The sequence below is a fragment of the Anser brachyrhynchus genome (genome assembly GCF_964034855.1).
Source record: "Anser brachyrhynchus genome assembly, chromosome: 2".
NCBI lineage: Eukaryota > Metazoa > Chordata > Aves > Anseriformes > Anatidae > Anser > Anser brachyrhynchus.
In genome coordinates, this window is record NC_137695.1 from 33,465,403 (window position 1) to 33,486,947 (window position 21,545).

At 38.4% G+C, this 21,545-nt stretch overlaps 2 protein-coding genes across 6 annotated transcripts in view; one reads left to right on the top strand and one right to left on the bottom strand.

Moving 5' to 3' along the window:
* ITGB8 (integrin subunit beta 8) overlaps window positions 1–8,104 on the top strand; it is a 48,010-nt gene extending 39,906 nt beyond the window's left edge. The window contains exons 14-15 of one of the 2 annotated variants that reach the window (XM_080580962.1): window positions 7,363–7,488; window positions 7,758–8,104. In XM_080580962.1, the coding sequence (XP_080437088.1) occupies window positions 7,363–7,488; window positions 7,758–7,811 (180 nt within the window). In that variant the 3' untranslated portion in view covers window positions 7,812–8,104. Of the gene's footprint in view, window positions 1–84; window positions 5,796–7,362; window positions 7,489–7,757 lie in introns of those variants that run through there. The other variant, XM_080580963.1, reaches the window with a different exon arrangement.
* LOC308190062 (uncharacterized protein) lies at window positions 277–16,470 on the bottom strand. Of its 4 annotated transcripts, XM_080580965.1 has the most exons (6): window positions 11,694–16,470; window positions 10,825–11,025; window positions 9,458–9,660; window positions 8,743–8,813; window positions 7,210–7,329; window positions 277–6,571 (listed from the first exon to the last, which is right to left on the bottom strand). In XM_080580965.1, exons 3-6 carry the CDS (start codon window positions 9,493–9,495, stop codon window positions 6,414–6,416), a joined length of 387 nt encoding a protein of 128 aa, XP_080437091.1. In that variant the 5' UTR covers window positions 9,496–9,660; window positions 10,825–11,025; window positions 11,694–16,470; the 3' UTR covers window positions 277–6,413. The 4 variants fall into 4 exon arrangements, 2 of the variants coding, with proteins under 2 accessions (XP_080437091.1, XP_080437090.1); XR_013946823.1 differs by lacking the exons at window positions 9,458–9,660; window positions 10,825–11,025; XR_013946824.1 differs by lacking the exon at window positions 9,458–9,660 and having other exon boundaries at window positions 10,825–16,470.
* Between the last annotated feature and the right edge of the window lie 5,075 nt (window positions 16,471–21,545).

Sequence of the window (21,545 nt, forward strand, 5' to 3'; positions counted from 1 at the left end):
TTTCCGAGCCATCCTATTCAGTAATATTTTCTTGCACATAAAAGTTAGCTAATTGTTGATAAAAATTGTATCTTCTCCTTCAAGGATAAGATGTTTTTGCCTACTGTTTGTACAAGAACAGTAACATACAGACGAGACAAACCAGAGGAAATAAATATCGACATCAGCAAGTTACGATTAAACGAAACTTTCAAGTGTGAATTCTGAAGACTGTGTTTTCTGCAAATTTCTATTTTCATCATTCTTTACTTTTTAAAAGTTACCACTCTGTCAGAGTCTTGACTGTTGCTGTTTGTTTTCGTGTCATGCATTTTGTTGGATACTGTAACAAAGTGACATGTAAGCATATTCACATAATGTGACTATGTCTGAACTATAGCTGCTGTATTTTTTTTTTTTTTGAAAGAGGAATGTGCGTTACTACTGTTCAGGAACGTTAGTGTTGATGTAGCACTTTAATGTATTCTAATTTATTTAGTTCTGGCATAGAATGTAGATATGAACAGGTCTGACAAAGCACTGATCTCGCTGTACATGTAGCTAGTACTGATATGCTCTGTGGGAATGGACAAAGCTGTGACTGAAATATTAACATTGCTGTATATTATAGCAATAGGTGAAACTATTCAAATGCTCTTAAATAGAGTAAACGGTACTTTTATAGTTCTCTCAGTTGACTAAATTCCACTGATTTGTCTGCTTTAGCCTCTTAGCTTTTCCTCGTTACTTAATAAAAATGACTGGATTAAATGAGTGCTTAGTTACTGGTGTGTGTGCATAGTTGTGTGTGTAAACACACACATGTACACACAGATAAATATATATATATATAGTTTTTTATGCATTATTTCACTTAAAGATAATTTATATCTGATAGAGAGAATTTTTTAGCTTTTTTACTTGTTTCAACATAAAAACTTTATATGAATTTTAAGATATTTGAAAAACTGAGTGGATACAGAAAATGAGAGTTCCTTTGTCCACCAGCGTCACCTACGTGGCATCACTGCCAGCCTCACTTCGCCTTTGGAGTCAGCAGCATCAACTCCACTGCAATCAGATAAACTGCACCAGAGATGTGTTTGGTTTGCTAGCTACATGTCAGTGTTTTGCCAAATGAGGGCTTTGTTCTTTTTGTATGTCGGACATAAGTCTGATTTTACACACGTGCTCTTTTTTCTAAGTAAATTAGTTGGCGGGATTAGTTTTCTTGAATTCTTACTTAACCACTTCAATTTTTGTGACTGTGCATTGAGAAATGTGTCCAGTGTGATGTGAAAAATAATCTGCAATTTGAAAGAAGGTGAGGAAGACAGGAGTCATTTTCTCAAGAGAACACATTAATTGACTTCATAAATATATGATCACATTCTGCCTTCAGAGATGGGCAAAACTCTTCTAAACACAGTGGGACCAATATAAGCTTATCTGAGAGTAGAATTTGAGCTACAAGGTTGAACTGAAGCATTTTCTTACCCTTGAAACTGGCTGTAGCGGTAGAAGATGTGTTATGGCTGTATGCTAATTGGAAGAGTCAACTAACCTTTACTTACCTTGTTACCTTATTTACTTTCCAAGACCCTAAGCAATTCTGGTCAATGTCTGTGAAATGTGCAGTAAAATCTTGCTGGCAAAAAAAAAAATAATAATAATCTCATAAGATATTATGCAGTCATTTTAGCAATATTAATTACTGAAATATTAATCTGTAATTGCCATAGATCATAGTAACACAAACAAAACAGGACCACTTTCTATGCAGTTTGGTAGAAATTAGTATGTATTAATATTTCATATTCAATATTTCTTCTTAAATTCCCGCTGAAATCTGAGTAATATAGAGGTGACAGGAGGGTAGGATGCAAAACAAATGAATATTATGTGAGTGTTCACAATGAATTTCTTGAGTCATGCGTCAAGTGAGGGATTGAGAAAAATAAAAACAGAGGCAGTGGTCTTTCAATTAAACTGTCATAAAAGCTTTAGATTTTAGGGCTTATTTTTGTTTAAAAAAAAAAAAAAGTTGTGAACTAGCCTATGAAATGTTTCTGAAGCAATCCTCAGAGCAGTCCCCGAGCTTTCCACCGTTCAGCTAAAAGTAAAGGTGGTGTCCTTACACTGACCCTGATTTTACTGATCGCTTCATTGTAATATCTTAGTTATAAATTAATTCTGTCTGAAGATTTGCTCTGTAATGTATTAACTATACCTTGAACTTTCCTTTTCTTTTTAAAATGCATAGAACCATTTTCCTCCCGTGTAAATTAACAGACTCTGAGCCATTGGTATCAGTAGAATTAAGATAAAAGATCTGCAAAGGTTTGCTTACTATTGTCCTTGTCACGATTCGGTAGTATTTTTAGGCGAGTAAGAAACAAAATCTCTGATTTTCTGTTTCACTTAGCAAAACAAAGCAAAGAAATACAACCTCACTCGGGAATATCTGGGTGTTTAACAAAAGGCTAACATGATTATGTTATTTAAACAATGTGATACAATTTTTTGAACAGAAAAGATTCCTCAGCATACATTTCTCATAACAGCTCTTAAGCCACTTACTGAAGTGTTAGCTATTGTTTTTTTCTCTAGAAATTATTTTTCTCTGTTAGAGGGAGTTAATTGTGTGACTAGGGGACAATGAAACTGGGGTCTTTGTGGGGAGAAAGATCTGATCTGTATCACCCATCATCCAGACACGTCACATCGCTGCCAGTCTTCTCCTGTAGCGCTTTGTTGGCATTGCAGTGCTGCCTGTGAAGGGGCATGGCCAGTATTTCCTTATCACAGACTTGCCTGCATGTTTCATTTGCTCTGGTCACATTGAGCAGGCTTGCAAGACAAAATTGCAATGTAAGCTGCTTGCTGTCCTAAGGCAAAAAATATATATATTGAATACATATAATTTTTTTAAGGCCTTTTCTTGCATCTCACTCACTGCTTTGCTGTATTGTGGAGGGGGCTAGTGAAAAAGAATAAGCTGCTGCTAATGTGACAGGTCAAGGCTTTTATAAGGCCCATGGGGAGCCTATATAGAGCAGGATCCTTGGGAGGAGGCTTTGTTTCTGGGGATGGAATCTATCCATGAGAAACTCTGGCTTTACTTGGTACTTGTTTCGCTCTGCCTTTGACCATGTTTTTCAGAAGAGCTGCTGCAGGAGATGAATAGCCCAACAAAAGCCTCACTATTTAGGGAGCTGTGTTCCCTCAGCACATGACCTTAAATGAGAAAGCAGCCTGTAATTCACAAAGAATTTCCTCAGCAATTGCAGAAGGACTGTGCTTCCTATAGTGCTTAGTATGGGAGATATTACAGACAAATTAATTCAGATTAGTTTTCAATGTATTGTGCATCAAAGATGTTTGTAAAAATAGGGGGAAAAATATCTATCCTCAGCACATTTCAAACTTTTTAAATAAAACTTCTTATACTAGGCTGCTTTAAAAAATGAAAAAAAGGTCAAATGATTTGACCGCATGCCTATACCCAAAAATATACAGACAGATACTGTGGCACCTCATCACTGGTTAGCAGGATTGTTTTTAGATTTCCTCTGAGACAGAGCATCTGCATGACTCTTCACAGCAGATTTGTTAATGCTAAAAATCTGTGTATAATTTTTAATTGTAATCCCACATTATTTTTACCATTTATCAATTGTGTAACATTTTAGAAATGACACTTTTATGCAATTAAAACACACGTCTTCAGATTTTTTTTAGACTCTAAAATGAAGAAATACTATGAATTGATTATTTCCAAGCATCATGAGCATGTTAGTAACATCACTGTAGATGTGTGTGGGAAAATAGCTGTTTCATCCAGAAAACGTGCATATGGTATGTGAGGAATTTTCATTGTGCCCAGCTGAAATTCCCTTACGTTCACAAGCAGCGTTTCAAGTGGACCTTAAAAAGGAAGGACATTTGTATAGGCATAGTTTACATTTTATCTGTTATAATGTACTGGATTTATTTTTTCCTCTCTATGGTGTCATGAAAACCTGCTATGTAAAGTATTCTTCAGACTGCAGTGGAAAAAATTATTTTCCCAGTCTGATCATATATATTTGTTTCCTGCTTAGTGCGCATACTTAAGTGCACACATGTTGCAAACTGGGGGAGAGAACATGTGAAGCAGCTTCAAGCAACCCTTAGTCCATAAGGAATAGTGAAGCCCAGGACAGAGAGGTCCTACTGTTTTTACAGTGGGCATCCCAAGCAGACACAAGGCGCCTTACAGTTCCCCGTAGCATCCCTACAGAGATGGTGCTCTGAGACCATACTGCTCTACATGTCAGGGCAGGAAGCCTTTTCAAAGCAGGCTGGCTGGACCGGGGTGGCACTGTTTCTGTCCTGTATTTCCAACGCTTGGCCACGCATTGGAAATACATAGTGTGCAGTCTGCAGTCCTAGGCTCTACAGGCTTTTTGCATCTTTACTCATCAAAAAAATGCTTGCCTGTAATCTAGAAAGAGACAACTGGTGCCAGTAAGTACTGTAAACATGGATGCTTCAGGCCTCCTTGAGAGCTTCTGAGAATGCTTTGGGCATCTGCCCATTCACTACAGCCCAGCCTCAAGATTTGCACTTGCCAGCCTTAAGTCAGGTTTTCTGTAGCCGGAAAAAGGCACTGCTCATAGAGACATTAATGCTGAACGAGTGCTGGGTGATGTTTACTTTGCTCTATGTGGGAAATGTAGTGCCAGTGTTCTTGCTGTCCACTTGAAACAGAAGAGCAAGATTTATTTAAGCAGGAATGGAGCAATAGTTAAGAGCGACACTACTTTTCAGTGATGATCTTGACACTGCTCGATGCACAGACATCTCATGGATAGTACAGAGTTGAAATTCATGGAGAGGAAAAAATGGTTAAAAGTAGCCAATGTGAGTGTATTTTATAGCGAACTAAATCAGTGGGATTCTTCTGAGTGCAAGCCAGCTCAGAATGATTGGTCTTTCTGAAAACAAATATGTAAATAAAAGTTGAAACAAAATAAATACATAGAAGTAGTACATTCTTCAGTTTAAGAAATGCTGCTCTGGAATGCATTTTCTCTTTTTTTCCTTTTCTGCACATACTGTTTAAAAAAAAAAAAAAAGGTATACCTCCTTTAAAAAAAAAAAAAGTTTTGAAATCGGTCATTTGTTAAAACAATAGCTCTATCCAAATGCTAACTTTTCATCCTGATACCTATATTGTGTTTGAGCTGTTCCAGTTATATTTTGAAGGGAGACGTTGAAAGATGAGAGATTTGTTTGGAAAGTCATTTGTGTTGGAAGAATTCACTGTGCTAACATCTTCACTTTTACCTACTACTGCTTCAGAACCTAAAGATATGTTAAAGTGTCTTATTTAGCAATGGTGTGACAACTATTAATAATACTACAGTTTTAAACTTTCTATTTAACATATGCTACCTTTTGTAAAAAGTATATACAGATAAATAATGTTTCTCTAGATTTTATGCATAGAGAATGTTAGTAAGGGAAAAGGTTTTAAATAAATTTGTAACTTCTTACTGTCCATTTTCCATTTTAAATGATACTTTAAATCACTACTTTTGTTTGTCTGGAAATATACTGAATATTTTATTATTTAAAATAGTATACTTTTATAGCTGTTTATTAATTTCAGTTGACTACTAACTTCTATTTTGATATTTATTAATGAGTTGACACTGTAGTATATTGAGATGTTTATTTTTCTATCAGAGCTGTAACAACTATGACATAGCATTATTTTAATGCAACATCATTGTACTTGCTCTCTAAAAAATAAAATCAATATTTAATCCATATGGAATTTTCATATTTTTAATGCCTAGGATATCTGTGATAAGGAAGAGATGCTCACCTCTTTTTTAAGAAGTAAAGCATTTAAGGTATATGTACATGTCCAGAAGAGGAGTTATATGATTACAGTGTTTTTAAATGGAATAATACTGGGTCAGGAGAGATCAGTCTAAATACAAGGAATACCAGTTTATCAGTTGCAGACAAACAGATGAATGCACATTTGGGATGGGCTTTGAGAATCTGGGGAGTCAGCAGTTTGGGGGTAAACCTGGTTTGCCTTGCCCCACTCAATTGAAATATGAACGTACCAGGAGGTGTTACCAGTTTATTGGAGACAAGAAAATACTCCATGGAGAAATGCAATCTATATGTTATTAGTAGGCAGTTACAGCATCCTTCTGCTTTGCACTGCCTTGGTGGTAGAGGAGTTACTGCCATAGAAATGGCAGTTTCTTGTAGATGCCTCATCTATGCCACTCACGACAGACCTAAGTTGCTTTACAAGTACTGGTGAAAACGCTTAAGTTTTGGAAGGGTTACGCACCTTCTGTTCTCCTGCAGAATTGGTAATAGCGTATGCTTTATACAACACCATGAAATTTCTCATAAAAAGGACTTTAGACATGCTGACATTCAAAATTTGTGCTGCAAGATAACGATGCATCAGAGACAGCTGTGGCACTAGGCCACCTGACAACGCCAGTGGTAAAACCAGCTGTAGGACTTCTCTCATGTGGAGGAAAGGTCATGCTTCTAAGAAGACCCAGGTTTTGCTCTGGAGAATGAGAGAGAAGTGGAATCAAGAGATGACTGATATATTCCCAGTCATTAAACCACCTAGTGGCCATGCCCTAACAATATACAATAGAACAGAAAATATTGGGAAAAGGTGTACAGCAAACCTAGAAAGAAAAATAGATAGATATGTATATATTATATATATCATATATATGTCTACCATATATATATGGTAGATGGCAATCTGTGCGTCTTAGTTACTTTTTCTGTCAAAGCAATGAACATAATCCCAATATAAACCTGATGAGATGAAGGCTAAGGAATTTCCTTTCACAGAGGAAGAAGATACATAAGCATTTACTAACACAAAGAGCAAGCAGTCCCACAGAGAAATACACATTTTCCACAGCAGCTCTTTATGGAGGGAACGAATGTTGTCAGCAACTTGCAGTAAACATCAGCCTATGTCAGACATAGAGTTTAAGCACATATCTTGAGCTACAGACATAGTGCTCCTTTTTTCCATTTGATATGTAAGCTCAAAGTCAGTGTTAACACTAACCTTAAGTCTCTGATAGACTGGCACCAAACAGTGCTGCACACCCTATGTGTTGTGGAATAATAGTAAGTGATCTGTATGAAGTCTTCCTGTGAAATCTGGTAATCAAAACATACCTGTATACTTTAAAACGTCCAGGTAACGGTAGGTTTTTGACACAGGCAGCATCGTATTTATCCAATTTCCATTCACGTCCATGAAGCTGTCAGTGAGGGCACAACAGTGCTCTAGTTTGGCTGTAATGTAATGCAACTGCTATTTTGTTGCAGATACCATTGGCAAGAAAAAGACTTGCTGCTCAAGCTCTTCAAAGAGGAAAGAAACCTAAGTTACAGCCTCTAAAGCCGGAGGAGGAAAGAGATCCTGATTTCAGCCACTTTTTTGACACCAGTCATGTAGGTGCACACTATTACAGAATTTCTCTGCCTGCATGCTTCCCATTGTGGTAGGTGCAGAATTTGATGTGGTATACAGAGAGGATGGGAGGAGGAAAGTTCTGCGTTAGGGACTGCTGTAAGTTATCTGCTCAGCACAGAGGATTGAGTGAAGATCTGAATATGCATGATGACAGCCAAAGTTGATTATTAGTATCATGAATAAAAACTTTGTTAACAGAGATTTTAACTAGTGAGGAGTTAATGCGGGTGGTTTGTTCTCCTTCTAGGTCTACAACAAAGACAAGAACCTTGGAAACACACTCCTGCTACCCTGGGTTTAAAATCAAAGAGTTTAAATATATTGTATGAATTAAATAAAAAAAATCTAGTTTTACAGAAACCAAAATTGTCTGGAGCTGTGTTTAGAGCACGGGTATGCTCACTGCAGTGCATGGGTTTCTGACTGCTCATCTTCTGCTTGGAATTCTTGGGCTGGACAATTCTGACTGTTCAGAATACACATTACCTAGACATAGGTAAGTCTGATTTATTAGCTCTAGAGGGCTGCAAGCCTGATTTATTAGCTCTAGAGAGGCCCAACATTATCTCCTGGCCCTTCCTCCTGAGGAAGTGGTGGTGGGTGGCAGAAAGCAGCGTTCCTTTCTGCATACCATTCATCATCTGCTTGGCCCAGAGCATAGTGTGGCCCCTGGCTATTTTCTTGGCCTTGAGCTGGATGATTCATGAAGGACAGTTACTGTTTAATAAAGATGATGTGTATGCAAGCTGATAAAACTAAATGATTAACCACAAAAACACAGTATTGCCAAGTTATGTCACATTATGCTTATTGAAATCAGGGCATGTGACGTATTTCTTTCAGCTATGCAGCTTGCCAAGTTCCCCTTTCGAGCCCCTAACCAACATTTCATCCCAAACCTCTGTTTATGCCTCCACAATCTGGAGAGTGCAGGACCTGCTCCTGGCTGGGATTTCTGTGCTCCCAAAACTGCTCACAGGAGCAGCCTTTCCCTTAAAATCCTCTTCTGACTCTTTAGCCTTTGACCGTGGCCTTAGCACATCCATTCTGAAAGCATCAATGAGGGCACACAATATGTGGTTTAACAGATATGAAGACAGGGGACAAGCCAATGGATAAGTTTTCTGTGGAATTTTTAGACACACCTTTGCTTTACTCTCCTTTAGGAGAAACAGGAACTTTAAAGACTTCTCCAACTTAAGCATGGTGCTCTCTACCAAGATCATCCTTACCTTCATGTTTAAGGTGTACAGCTTGTGGTTGTCTCCTGTCCTTGAATCGTTCTGCATCTGTGCCCAGGCTCCTGTGGGAAAAAAAAAAAAAAAAAAAAAAAAAAAAAAAAAAAACAGCAAAAATAAATACTTCCCATACTTCTCTCTAAGTTGGGCTGAGAAAATTTTCCTCACCATGACTTCTTTGAAAATTGCAGACACTAAATCACAGGGCTTCATCAGCAAGCAGCTGATTTATCATGAGGAAAGCTTTTTTGGGCAAACAGGAACAAGTTCTAGTCTGTAGAGCAAAACTAAACAGAGCACCTCTCAACCTGATCAGATGCACTCACATTCCTCTGCTCTTTTCCAATGTTAGGAAGTCAGGTCTGTTCCTTGGTGAACTTGCCAGTTCCAAAATACTCACACATTCTCTAGCTGTAACCTTTAAACCTGACACCTCTCAAGCTATATGCAACACATACACACACACACACAAAAAGTCATTTTCTTTTAAGTACCATCATTTTGATTATATTTTTTAACTATTTGTAAATATTTATTCTTCTATACCTTTATATGTCTGCACATTCCATGCAAATCAAATTTCTTCAGTATCAAGTTCATTTCTGATTGCTCAATATCCTGTCAGACCAGACCATATATATATATGTGCTATATAAATATATGAACTATATATACAGATCCAGTCTCACATACTTCTTTATATACATACATTTGAAATGGTGATTTCTCCATTACTTTCTCATGCATAGCAGGGTCTTCCTTTAAAAATTCCTGTACTTATCCAAATTTCCCTTGATGACTAGGCTGCTATGATGCTGAAACCATGACCTGAAGTGTTCCCCAGTATTAATCCCCTTGACTCTTTGTGTTTTCCTGTTTATCTTTTGTTGGCTGCTGTCCTACGCATTAAAACTACATCGTGGAAGACAGACACAGCACCTTACACAGTGGACTCTTGGTTAGTGACTGGGCTCTAGTTGTGATGTTACAAATATCAAGTGAACATTTCTTTAGCCACTTAATTTCTCATGCTTGTGAGAGTGAGGTCTTGGTTTTAAACAAGAAAAGAATCATTAGGTAAAAAAAAAGATAATGTCAAATAATTTTGCAAAAACAAAAATAGTGACAGTCTCCAAAGGAAGATTCATTGTCATATGACATAGAAGGCTTCATGCTGTTTAAAATGAAAAGCAATTAGATTAATTTCCAGACAAAAAGATAAAAAATGTTTTTTGTCTGAATTTCAATACTGTGAAATTGTTGGGCTCATGTGCTTCAGCTGAAGAATGTGTTAGAAGTGAACATACTGAGCATCCTTGACTATCAACTCCTTAAGCTCCCCTGTGAGATCACGTATAACAGATCAAGAAAGTTAACATTTGTAACACGTCATCTCCCTCCTTCAAAAATCTGGTATCTTACAGGACCATTTGTTAGCCAGAACATAAGAAGCTTTATTTATTGTCTTAGTTGTTGTTCCCTGTTGGATCACAGAGTATTTATGCAAACAGCTATTGTAGAATGTTCTTATTTTTCCTACTACTTTTTGCTTACTGAAGAATTTCTTCAGATTTCAACTACATGAAAAGCATGCAATGTAGAATCCACTGTACTACCCCCAGGAATTTTGTCTGGATAGCTGGCTTTTTGTCAAATGTGTTAATGAAAAATTTGCTGTTATTTCATAAAGAAAAAAAGGAAAAAATAACAAATGGCTGTCAACATCATTTGAAATACCTTGAAGGAAAATGTGTTACTGAATAATTGCTATCATTTAAGTTATTTGATACATTTGGTGACCTAGTTCATGTGGAATCCATGTACTTTTATCTTGCCAAATTTTACTCCCTACTTGGTTAGTGCCCTGTTACTACTGCTCCTCTAGGCCAATGCAGGTGCTTGCCAACAAAATTAAGTCTGCAATGTCCTTTGAACTAAATAGATAAGGGAAATGTTATTCTTGAGCAAGCTTTGGCAAAGAGGTTGTGATCATAGCAAAATTATAATACCATCACCTGCATTATTGCAGCTTTATAGGATATAAATTAATAGCAACATTCACATACAGCTACATACCTGAAATCTTGCTAATTAAGGGTTATTATAACAGATATTTTTTTCCCTGAGATTTGAATTCTGTTGAAATATTCCTCACAGCAATCTCTTTTCTTTATAGCTTTTGCTTAGTTTGAAGGATCCCTGTCTGAGTGAATCAGAAGTCTCCTCCAGATATCACCCTCCTACCATTACAACTTTGCCTTTCTTCTGTTTCCAGTTCTGCATAGGATTCAGTGAATGTTTCAGAGAAGTTTCAGAGAAAGTTCCCAGAGCCCTGGTCTCTCTTTTTTTTTTTTTTTCAGAGGAAAAAATTCTGTTTGCTGGGTGAGACCATCTTCCTTTCTTCTTTCTCTACATTCTACACCCAGAACAGCACCCTCACTAAGAGAGGGCACATGCTTATAATCTAGTTGAGGGAAACCTGATATTGTAGTCACATCTCCTTTCACTTGTTAGTATTACATCCTTGGATATCTCCTCTGTCAGCCTAGCTCTCAGCACATGTAGGTTGCTTTTTAGAAGACCAAGCTGTTCAGCTACATAAGGTGTCCCCAGCAAACATCTCCATTAGCCTGTCTTCCTCTGGGTCATGTATGTTACCGTGACATCCATATGTGCAGCTCCTGGTTTCCTCACGGGGGAGTACTCACATAAGTCTCCCCCTCTACCCCCAGGAAAAGCAATTCTAGAGTTCTTTCCTCCTTTCATCTTTTTGAACAGATCTAAGAGCAATTCCTAAATCAGTCCCTTTTGTCAGCTACTCTTTCTCCCATTAGTCTCCCCAAGTGCATACACCCACAAAAACAAATAAATAAAAAAAAAATAGTCACCAACCCCTTCTATTCCTGCCTGTCTACAAGAGCAAAAAATCTTGCCTAGCTACTTACTTCTGGACTCCTACTCACTCCATGCGAGAGCTGGCCCTAATTAAGAAAGACATACTTCTCTTGCCCCTGGCTTTATACCTGTGGTTGGGTGGCCTCCTCCCACTCATCCCACTCCAAACTCTTCCCAGATGGGTTGTTGTCCTTGAATGCCCTTGTTTGGTTACTTGATTGGCTAACTAGCATCTTGGCTCTATACAGAGGGTTCTAGAAAGGGGAAAATTCTTGTAAATGGAATATTGAATTATATGAAGGATATGGAAACAAATGTTTGTTTAAGGAGATGATAAAATTTACAACTGAAAGGACTGTAATACTTTTAATTTTCCTATAGTCGAAATTAGTTCTTTAGCTCCTAGCTCAGCCTCCTGCTTCATTTTAGCTTTTCTGCCTACCAGCTAGCCCACAACTTCCCCCAGTGGGAAAGGTACTTACAGCACCCCAACAGTTTCACAGCAAATCTGCTACCTCCTCGCTAAATTTCTGTCTGTTACCCATATTTCACAGCAGAGTTCCTTCAGCGTCTAAACCTGGATTCCTATGCACAGTCTCTGCTTCATTCAGTTTCTGTACCTACCTATCTTCAGAGCTTCTGCAAAAGTATTTTTAGGAGGTCAAATAAACAAATAAACAAATAAATAAATAAACAAATGTTATTCTGTGATTGGGTAACTTATAAAGGGCCTAGAAATCTGAAGTGTTTTCAAAGTCTGGGGGCCAGAGTTAAGGGAGTATGCCCAAGTCACACAGAAGATGAAGTTGTTGTATTTGGTCCCTAGGCTGTCCTGCTGCCAAAGATATAACCTGATAACCAGGTCATTTGGTAGATGAAGATCCCAGAATTATAAACTGATTTTTTAATTAGATACAGCTATGAAAAAAGGCAAGGATTGTTTCTAAGACAAAATTAAAATGAGACAGAAACAAACGTATATCTGAAAACAGTTATAACAAAGATTATCATGTCCTCATTATCATGTCCTCTGCTATAGCGATACCTTAAAAATGGTCTTTTGTGGTGGGAAATCATGATTTTACTCCTAGGCTTCGTTCAAAGTCTAAAGTTCTGAACTTAAAAATTTTGGCAGAGATTCCCTCTGGCACAGCAAAGGCCCAAATGCACTCCTACATTTGTTGAATCCCAAGAAGTGGAAAATTTAAAAGCTAGAAAAGACTATAGGGATAGCTCTGAAAGTAAGACTCAGCACGGCAGAAATCTATTAAGATATTTTCCACAGCATGAATCTCTCAGGCTTTTCCACATGGGGTAAGTATTTGGATTAAGGTAGACATCTTGACAGGCTGGAAGAATGGGCCAACAGGAACCTCGTGAAATTTATCAAGGACAAATGCCAAGTCCCACACCTGGGGTGGACTAACCCCTTGCACTGATCCAGGCTGGGGTCTTCCCTGTTAGGGAGCAGCTCTGCTGGAAAGGATATGGGAGTCCTGGTGGACACAAGTTGAGAGTGAGCCAGCTGTGAGCCCTGGCACCAAGGAAAGCCAACAGCATTCTGTGCTGTACTAACAGGAGCATAGCTGGGAAAATGATGGAAGTGGTTGCACCTCTTTAATTGGCACTCATTAGACCACATCTAGATACTGCATCCAATCTGGGGGCCTCCTTACAAGAAAACCTGATAACCTGGAGCAAGTTCAGTGAAGAGCCACCAAGACATTTGGGGCTGGAGCATTTGCTTAGCAAGGAGGGGCTGAGGGATCAGGGCTTCTTCAGCTTGGAAAAGGCTTCAGGGGGCTGAAAAACAGCTTGCCAGGGACTATTGGGAGGTTATCAAGAACACAAGCACTCCATAGTGCATGGTGGATAATGGACATAAGTTGAAATGAGAGGTTCAATCTGGATATAAGTAAAAATATTCATTCTGAGGGTAATTAAGCATTGGAGGAGGTTTCTCAAAGAGGCTGTAGGGTCTCTGTTCTTCAGTGTTTTCAAAATCCAGATGGACGAGGTTCTGAGCAACCCTATCTGATACAGTGTTGACCCTCCTTTGAGCAGGAGGTTGTACTAGACACTTTGCAAGGTCCCTTCCAACCTGAATAGGTCTGTGAGTCTGTTATAAATGTGGAACCTGGTTCTTCTCTTCTTCCATATTACCTGCATTTACTTCAAGAGGCCTGCTCTATGCAAGGGAAAAACTGTACTGCTAGCAACAAATCTGCTTAGAGTCTGATGGGAAGGAAAAGCTGCCATTTTCAAACTCCTGTACAAAGCAGATGGATCTTCTTCACTAAATGAATAGCTATATACAGAAATTCAGTACAGTGAAATTTATCGCAGATCTTGATTTTTGATTGTGTCTTTCTTATATGGCCATGGAAGAGTTTTGCCATCTAAAGCACGGGACTATGTCCTGCTCTGAGGCATGTACAAATCCCCTTAGCTTTAATGGGAATAATATACACAGCTGAGGGCATGGCTTGGCCCATGGTCAACATTCTCCTAATTTTTTTTTTCCTGCATTTTTTTCCTTGTAGTATTCATCTTTTTCCTTTCCAAAGGTTCTGATGTCATTCCTGTTGCTGCAATTATAGACTTCATTTACTTTAGTGGGAACATCTTTGAAGTCTAATTAGATTTCTTGAGAAAGACTATGGTAATCTGAAATAGAAATTCACAAGATCACTTCAGGCCAAAAGTGTCACGCAGCAATAATAGACCAAATATTATGCAATTTTGCTGTAATTCATGCTCTTTCCACTCATGAATTGGATTTGAAAAGCTTGGGGAACATATATGACATATCAGAGAAGTGCCAAATGTTCCTCATATAGTTCATATTCACTTTTCCTATGGAAAATGTCCCTTCTCTTCCCCTTCCCATATACAGCTAAAGTTTGTCCATCACACCAGGGCAATCATTTATGTCCACAAAGTTGTAAAACATAACTTGGTTCACTGTAATTTAGAATACTGTGTAGGCTATTGTTAATTCAGAGCGAATTTAAAGGGGGATTTACTGCACATGTATAAAAAACACCACAACTGACTGATGTCCACCATATAAAGCTGGACATGCCCGCTTTAAAAGCCAAGCAGAGGGCAAGGCGCCCCAGCGCCAGTGGCAAATGCTTGGTTCATGTCCTCTCTGCACTGTCCCTGCTGCTTAGCCAGGGATGGGACCAGGCTGCACCAACCCCAGGGCCACCTCCTCCCAAATCCTCACTTTCCTTGGAGGTTTCACACTGACGCACTGAGCAGGCATGAACCCATTAAGATATTGTGAGAAAGTAGCCTGGAGTTGTATGGCCACAAGCTGTTACTAACATGCACTGAGCAGACCAGGAAAAAAAGCAGTTTAGGTTTTCATGCAAAAACCTTGAACCAACACAATAGAAACCATAAACTGGGTATGTGTGTTCCTCAAGGTCATGCAAAAATGTTTTTGCTTTTGTTTTCTTTGTTTTTCCCCCTCTGGGTTTCTATAATATCGCCTAAACTATGGTGATGCAGCAGTAACATTTTTCTTATTAAACTGGAATCCTGAGGGGAAAACCCTTCTCATAAATTTTTGAGGTGAAAACAACTGCAAGGATAGCTATAACCAAGGGAGAGGCTTGAACCCTTAACTGCTGACTGATAGTTTATTAAAAAAATAGAGTTTGGCAGGGAAAAGTATTGTTATGAGAAAGCTTAATCCACTGTCAAATATTTTATTACATTTCAGAATAAAATTGCAGGCTTCAAGATATTTTAAATATTAACAAAAGAATATAACAAAGGGATTATATAAACAAGGTTGAATGTAATGCCACTCACAGTAACTTTAGGAAGGCAGACTCTTTCTACAGCAGTGAAGGTAGATCGATTTCATAGGAGAAGAAGAAAAAAAAAGACGATATATGTATATTTTTATTAATGGTTTTCTTTTCCTGCCCCCCACAAAAAATGGGCCATTTGACAGTCTAAAGTGAGACTGCACTAATTTTGATATATTGAAGAAAAAAGAAGGTTCCTCAATCTGATGCTAGCTTGCTATTTTATGTACCAAAAATATCAAGAATAAGATGAGTTTAACTTAGCTTTGGCATCTGTGCCTTCTCTGATGGTTTTAGATTGCTTTTTAACTTGCTTAATAAACAAAGAGAAAGGTTGAAATCCAAGATTTAGACAGAAGCCAAATATATTCATTGTTGGCTTGATTAGTAAAGGATGTATTTCTATGGCTCTGAGAAAAAAAAAAAAATGTTATTTGAATCTTTAAAAGAAATTCTAAAACATAGCATAAGCATTTAAACTTCCTTGAAATTCCAGGTACAGTACAGTATATACCTGTAGGAATTGAATCAGGCAAAAAATAATAATAATTAAAAAAAATAGAGTTACAATTAACTTTACAATGTTTAAAACTAAAATAAACAGAACTGCTTTCAGTTACTTTATGTGTTATATATTTATAGAAGCATATTATTCACTTACTGTCTTATGTCTTCCCACATTTTCAAGCATGAGTGAAACAGCTACATCTTAAAGAGCTCAGTCTGTTTGCAATGAGAACTCAGTCTCTTTTGCTCCTGGCTACTGAATCAACGTATGCTTTCTTGGTCAAGGTCCACAGGTATGAGACTTAGAGAGCTAATCAGTGGCCTACATCTTTCCCAGCAGGTCATGAGGATGGCAAGCCACATGTTCACAGTCTATGTTACTTGCTTCAATTAATATGGAAATATAAGGAAAGGTAAGATTGCAAGAGATACTTGCAGATGGGATGGTATTCTTAAAAAATAAAAGAAAAAAGAATACTTACAACTTAATTCTGTTGTAGATTATGTACTAACCTGGGAACAACGGATGCAAACCACTCCTGAGGCCAGCATTCTCTGCATTAGCAAGGTCCAGGTTCTGCTATTTGCATTGTTCATTCTGCATCAGAATAATAAAAGCGGTAGGCAAAATCTGGAAGGCCTTAAATCGACAGCAGATTACTTAAGTCAATAGCAGATTGCTTATGTCAATAACACTGTGCTTTCATCATGATTACAGGAAACTTGGTCAATGTTGCAACCCAGGCAGGCAGCCACCTTAAGGACAGCTCAAACTGTTTTCCTTTACTCTGTTTTGTTGTCCATGACAGAAGAGACCGTTGCCCTTCATCCCAAGACATGTGGGTCACTGGTGCATAAAACGTGTAGCACAGACCTTTTGGTGCTGCAGGAAGGGCAAAAACAGTGTACAATGAGCAAGGCTCTGTCTCCCCTCCTGGGGAGCTCCATGGCTTGTTTTAGGTGGGCATGTGGCCTTTGGATGACCAGAAAAATAAAACTTGAGAGCCAAACATGAGAGACACAAGCTTGCCAGTAGAGATGCACACACAAATTTCCTACGGATGCCATATTTACATCCCCACAAAGCTACCACACGGTTGAGTTTTCACGTAACAGATTAGCACACCAAGAAGAATATTAATTCTCCCTAAATATGTTGCCCAATAGTGGTATTTTATAACATATTCCAACTCTTAGCCCCCAGTCACAGTCCTTTCTTTAGACAGCTGTAGGGGACCTGCAGCACATTACTTCTAGTGGAGTCATGGCAGTGAAAGTTGCATTCAGCTCTTACTTTTCCAACAGGTAATAATGCAGATAGTTAAAGAAAAACAACAAACTATTAAAACGTTAAACAGCCAGATTCATCCAAGCATTGTTCTAATGTTACTCTAATGTAAATGCCATTTATAACTTTGGAGTCAGGCCATAATGAATCTGGCCTCAAAACTATGCATTGTGAACAGATGGTTGTAACTGAATATAAGCTTTAATTCACACGAAGGGATCTGTTGCTGTTTGTGGTTTTGTGGCATCAATAAAGCTCTGAGAATAAATTAGAGGCCTACAGTATATTTATTCTATGTGCTCTATTCTCTTGACAATTGCTTTACATTCTTTATGAGAAATAAGCACTAAATGTACAGAATGGAAGGCTTTTATCCTCAAAGCTTCTATTTCAGAGACACCAAAAATCTTCTGATTTTGCCCGTGGATTCAATAGGTCCAAGTAATTCCACATGTATCTGTAACTGGGTTCAAAACGGGGTTATTTGTTACTCTGCAGAAGTAGCCAGCAGTTACTCACCCACTGTGCTTCAGGCAAGGCAAGCCCCAAACAAAACTCCTGTGAGGCCACCATCCCTGGGGGCCAGGGCAAGTTGGGGCCAGCTCAGAACAAGCCCAGATCCTGCTCAGGATTTTGGCGTTGTGTGCTGTGCCCCAACATCACAGCCCTCTGTTCTACAGTAGTGGGGCCCACATGGCACAGCTGCAGCCCTCTCTGTCAGTGAATCATACTCCTCTTAGCCTTTTTCAATGCTTAGAGGAGAAAAAAATAAGATACCCTATATGCCTTCTATAGGAAATCCAACTTGTGCACTGTAGTTACTAGTGGAGTGCCAGGATTTCTCATCTCCTAACAGGAAAGCAAGCTCTTCCTTTGTGCTCATGCCTCGTGTGTGTGTAGGAGTCTTCGGTAACATTAAGTACATGCATTTTTTCAGTTTCATCCAGTGATTTTAGGTCTCAAGGGTACTACTGCTTTTCCCCATCAAGGGGATCCCTCCTCCACACATGAACTGGTCAGCTATTCATACAAATACTGTTTATTCCTCTGTTTTTGAATTATGCCTATTAAAGAATTTGCTTTGCTGGGAGAGCGGCGTATCTGGGTTTTGGTACTGGCCCTGTGCCACTGTTTCCACATGCAAATCCTTGGAGCTACTGCTGTCAGCCTTTCCATCATGGCTCTAGGTTTCTACAGTTTTTATGGGTATCATTATTTATTTAGTTCTTCCTTTTTTTTTTTTTTTTGGGGGGGGGTGTATGTCTGAAATCTGATTGCGCCTTTCAGACTTTAAAGCAAATTAAAAAAAAAAAAAAAAAAAAGGAGTTGTGGATCTATTGAAGTCTGGTTGCCTGCAGACTATTGCTCTCCATCCCCCTTAAGCCTCCCAATCTTTCTGTGACAAACCCAGCACGCTCTCTTATGTCCCCGGGTGGCTGGTTGGCAGATCAGAGGCTGAAGCAATGCATGTGCACATCGGCAGGCTGATGCCCCAACCAGCAACAGGCAGCTTTTGGAAAGGGTAAGGGGACACCACTCTTTCCATGTCTTGTGAACCCACATACTCTTTTATTCCACCTAATACTAGGAGAAATTTCTTCGTTTAAGAACTGTAGGCTGCTGTCATCTTTCAGAGTTATTAAAGGCAAGTGGCCAACTGTAAAACAATGTGATTGAGCAAATCTCTCTCCCTGTTACTGTGTTTCTATTACTATTATTGTTGATGTTTTGTTTGTTTTTTGTTGGTAGGTTGGTTGTTTTTTGTTTGTTTGTTTGTTTTAGGAAATCACAATAAGTTAAATCAGTAGTTCTTAAGCTTTCTTCCTTGTTTGATTTGGGCAAACAATGATGGCCACCCACTTTGCAGCTGTCACTGGGTGTATATCTGTCCCTGAAAAACAAATCAAAATCACAGCTGAAAACTGAGTCCTGAGCAGAGGTCACTAATGAGCAAGCATTAAAGCCTATCAAAAGGATGCTGCTGCTGTTGCTGTGTATTATTATGGTACTACCAAGGTTGTATATCAGCCTTATATGAAGGCTCTTTCCTTGGAATACTACTTCCATAACTGATACCTCATTGGAGGCAAACATTGTATGTCATAGCCTTCTGGGCTGTGACATAGAAATCTTTCCCAATTTTCCCCCAATGGAAGAGAAAAAGCACAAACCCAAAGAACATCAGAAAATAAAAAAAATCAAGTAATTTAAGTACACTTGATGCTATGTGCAATGAACCAGAGGCCTCAAAGCAAATTAGGCAATCAGGTTCTGAAAAACTTGACTAGGAAATCATGGAGATTTCTGACATTTCAATGTTTGGAGCTATTACTTATTTTAAAAACTGAAAGCATTTGGGCAAGAAGCTTAATTTCATTTTTTAGACGTTTATATTTCTAGTTTCTCAGTTTTTTTTTTTTCTTTTTAATGAATCTGAAGATAATGGAGCTGCATAAACGGGAATGAAAGCAAAGTTTGGTATTGTGGCAATTTCTCAAATAATTGTTTTGGTTATTTGATCTATTAAATTAGCAGTGTTTGAGGGATGTCATAAATTGTGTAACAATAAACCATGCTTCCTACTTGCTGTAAGACTTTGCTTACTTGTGTTTACTAGACTGCGTATAAGATAACTACTTTTCATCCAGATTGATTTGTTTATTCTCTTGCATCTAAAGAAAAAAGAACCTAGTTTTGCAATAGTTAAATAGAGCAATTCTGCCATCCAGTGGCTAGCTAGGTTAATTTATCTTTTCTCTTTCCATATGATCATTTGGGTATTTTTTGTTTCTTATTTTAAAATATGTAATTATTGTAATGTTCAGTGTTTATTCCATTACTGCATCCCATTAATACATGTAATAAAAATGTTAATGTAGTTCACAACTTTTTTCTGATATTGTATTCAAACAGGAGGCACAAAAAAGAAGAAAGGTGTTCCATAGATTAATCACTATGGATTAATTACAGATAAATTAGAGGTTACTGCACATCCTATCATCATATGTCATGTCATTAATCAGCAGTCCAATCTGTTTGAAACAACGGTCTTAGGCAATTATTTTACAGCAGATGCTGGACTGATTTCTGCTTCCAGCTTTACTTTACCATTTAGTTGGCTTCTGTTACTGTTTCCATGGCACCATTGACAATGGTGGCCCAAGAAAAACATAGCTCTTGATCTCAGTTTGCCTACGTGCCCACGAACCATGGCAGAGGATTTGAAGAAGTGTCTCTAATATAACTTTGTCTAATAACAACTGGAATTAAGTTTATAAATTGGTTTGTGAAACAACTCTGTGACTGAATATATATTATATATATGTTATATATATATATAATTTTTTTTCAGAGGGAATGGACTGAATGATTTTAAAAAATCATACAGTGTGATTACATTCTTTTATAACTAGTCTCATTAGTTTCACCACCATAATTTCTATAGTAATGCTCTGGAACACAACGTGAGATCTGGTCTTCCTTGCATGAGTCTGTACTGAGCAGAACGGGAAATGAGACCTTCAGAATAAGAAGGTCTCCTCATCTCCAGACCAATATCCAGCTGTGATCACTTCTGAGGAAGAAACACATTCCCAAGAGCAATATTTATTGGTGAATCACAAGTGCGCTTTGGGGAAAGCTTCACAACACCGATTAAGTTTCTGGAATCCAAGTGAAGTCTCCAGTTTGGACAAAAACAACTTAAATAGAAGGTGCTCAGGGGAGAAGTAGTGCAAGGGAAGAGGCCCAGACATGCTTAATGCAGTTATTAAAATCAATTTTTGAGGAAAGGAAGCTAATTTTCATGGACTATTCTAGCTCTTTTGCCTATTTCTGTGGTGTGAGAACTGAAATACCATCCAGATGTAGATGAAGTTCCATATCCCAGGGACTGTCACCTGGAGATAAAGTGCATTGTTAGACTCAGGGCCTTGTGCTGTGGGTATGGCTCACTGAGGGAAATCTCACAATCCCATTGTACAGTTATGGCTTGGTTATTTATTGTACAAGAGCCCTGCACTCTCATGACCCTGGCAATGAGTGAGAGGGGAATGCCCAACCACCTCACTCTTAACAGAAAGACCATCTGTTTATTTTCACTTGGGTTTAATTACAGCTTTTCAGCTTCTTAGGTTCTGCACACAATCCAGCTGCAGAGCCCTTCCAGGAGCACAGCCACACACTGTTATCCCACATAGAGCACTCGCCTGCAGGTAAAGCAGCCAACGCAGCTCCCATCCTGGCATGCCCTCCCCATCTCCCTTCTCCCCTGCGTTCCCAAC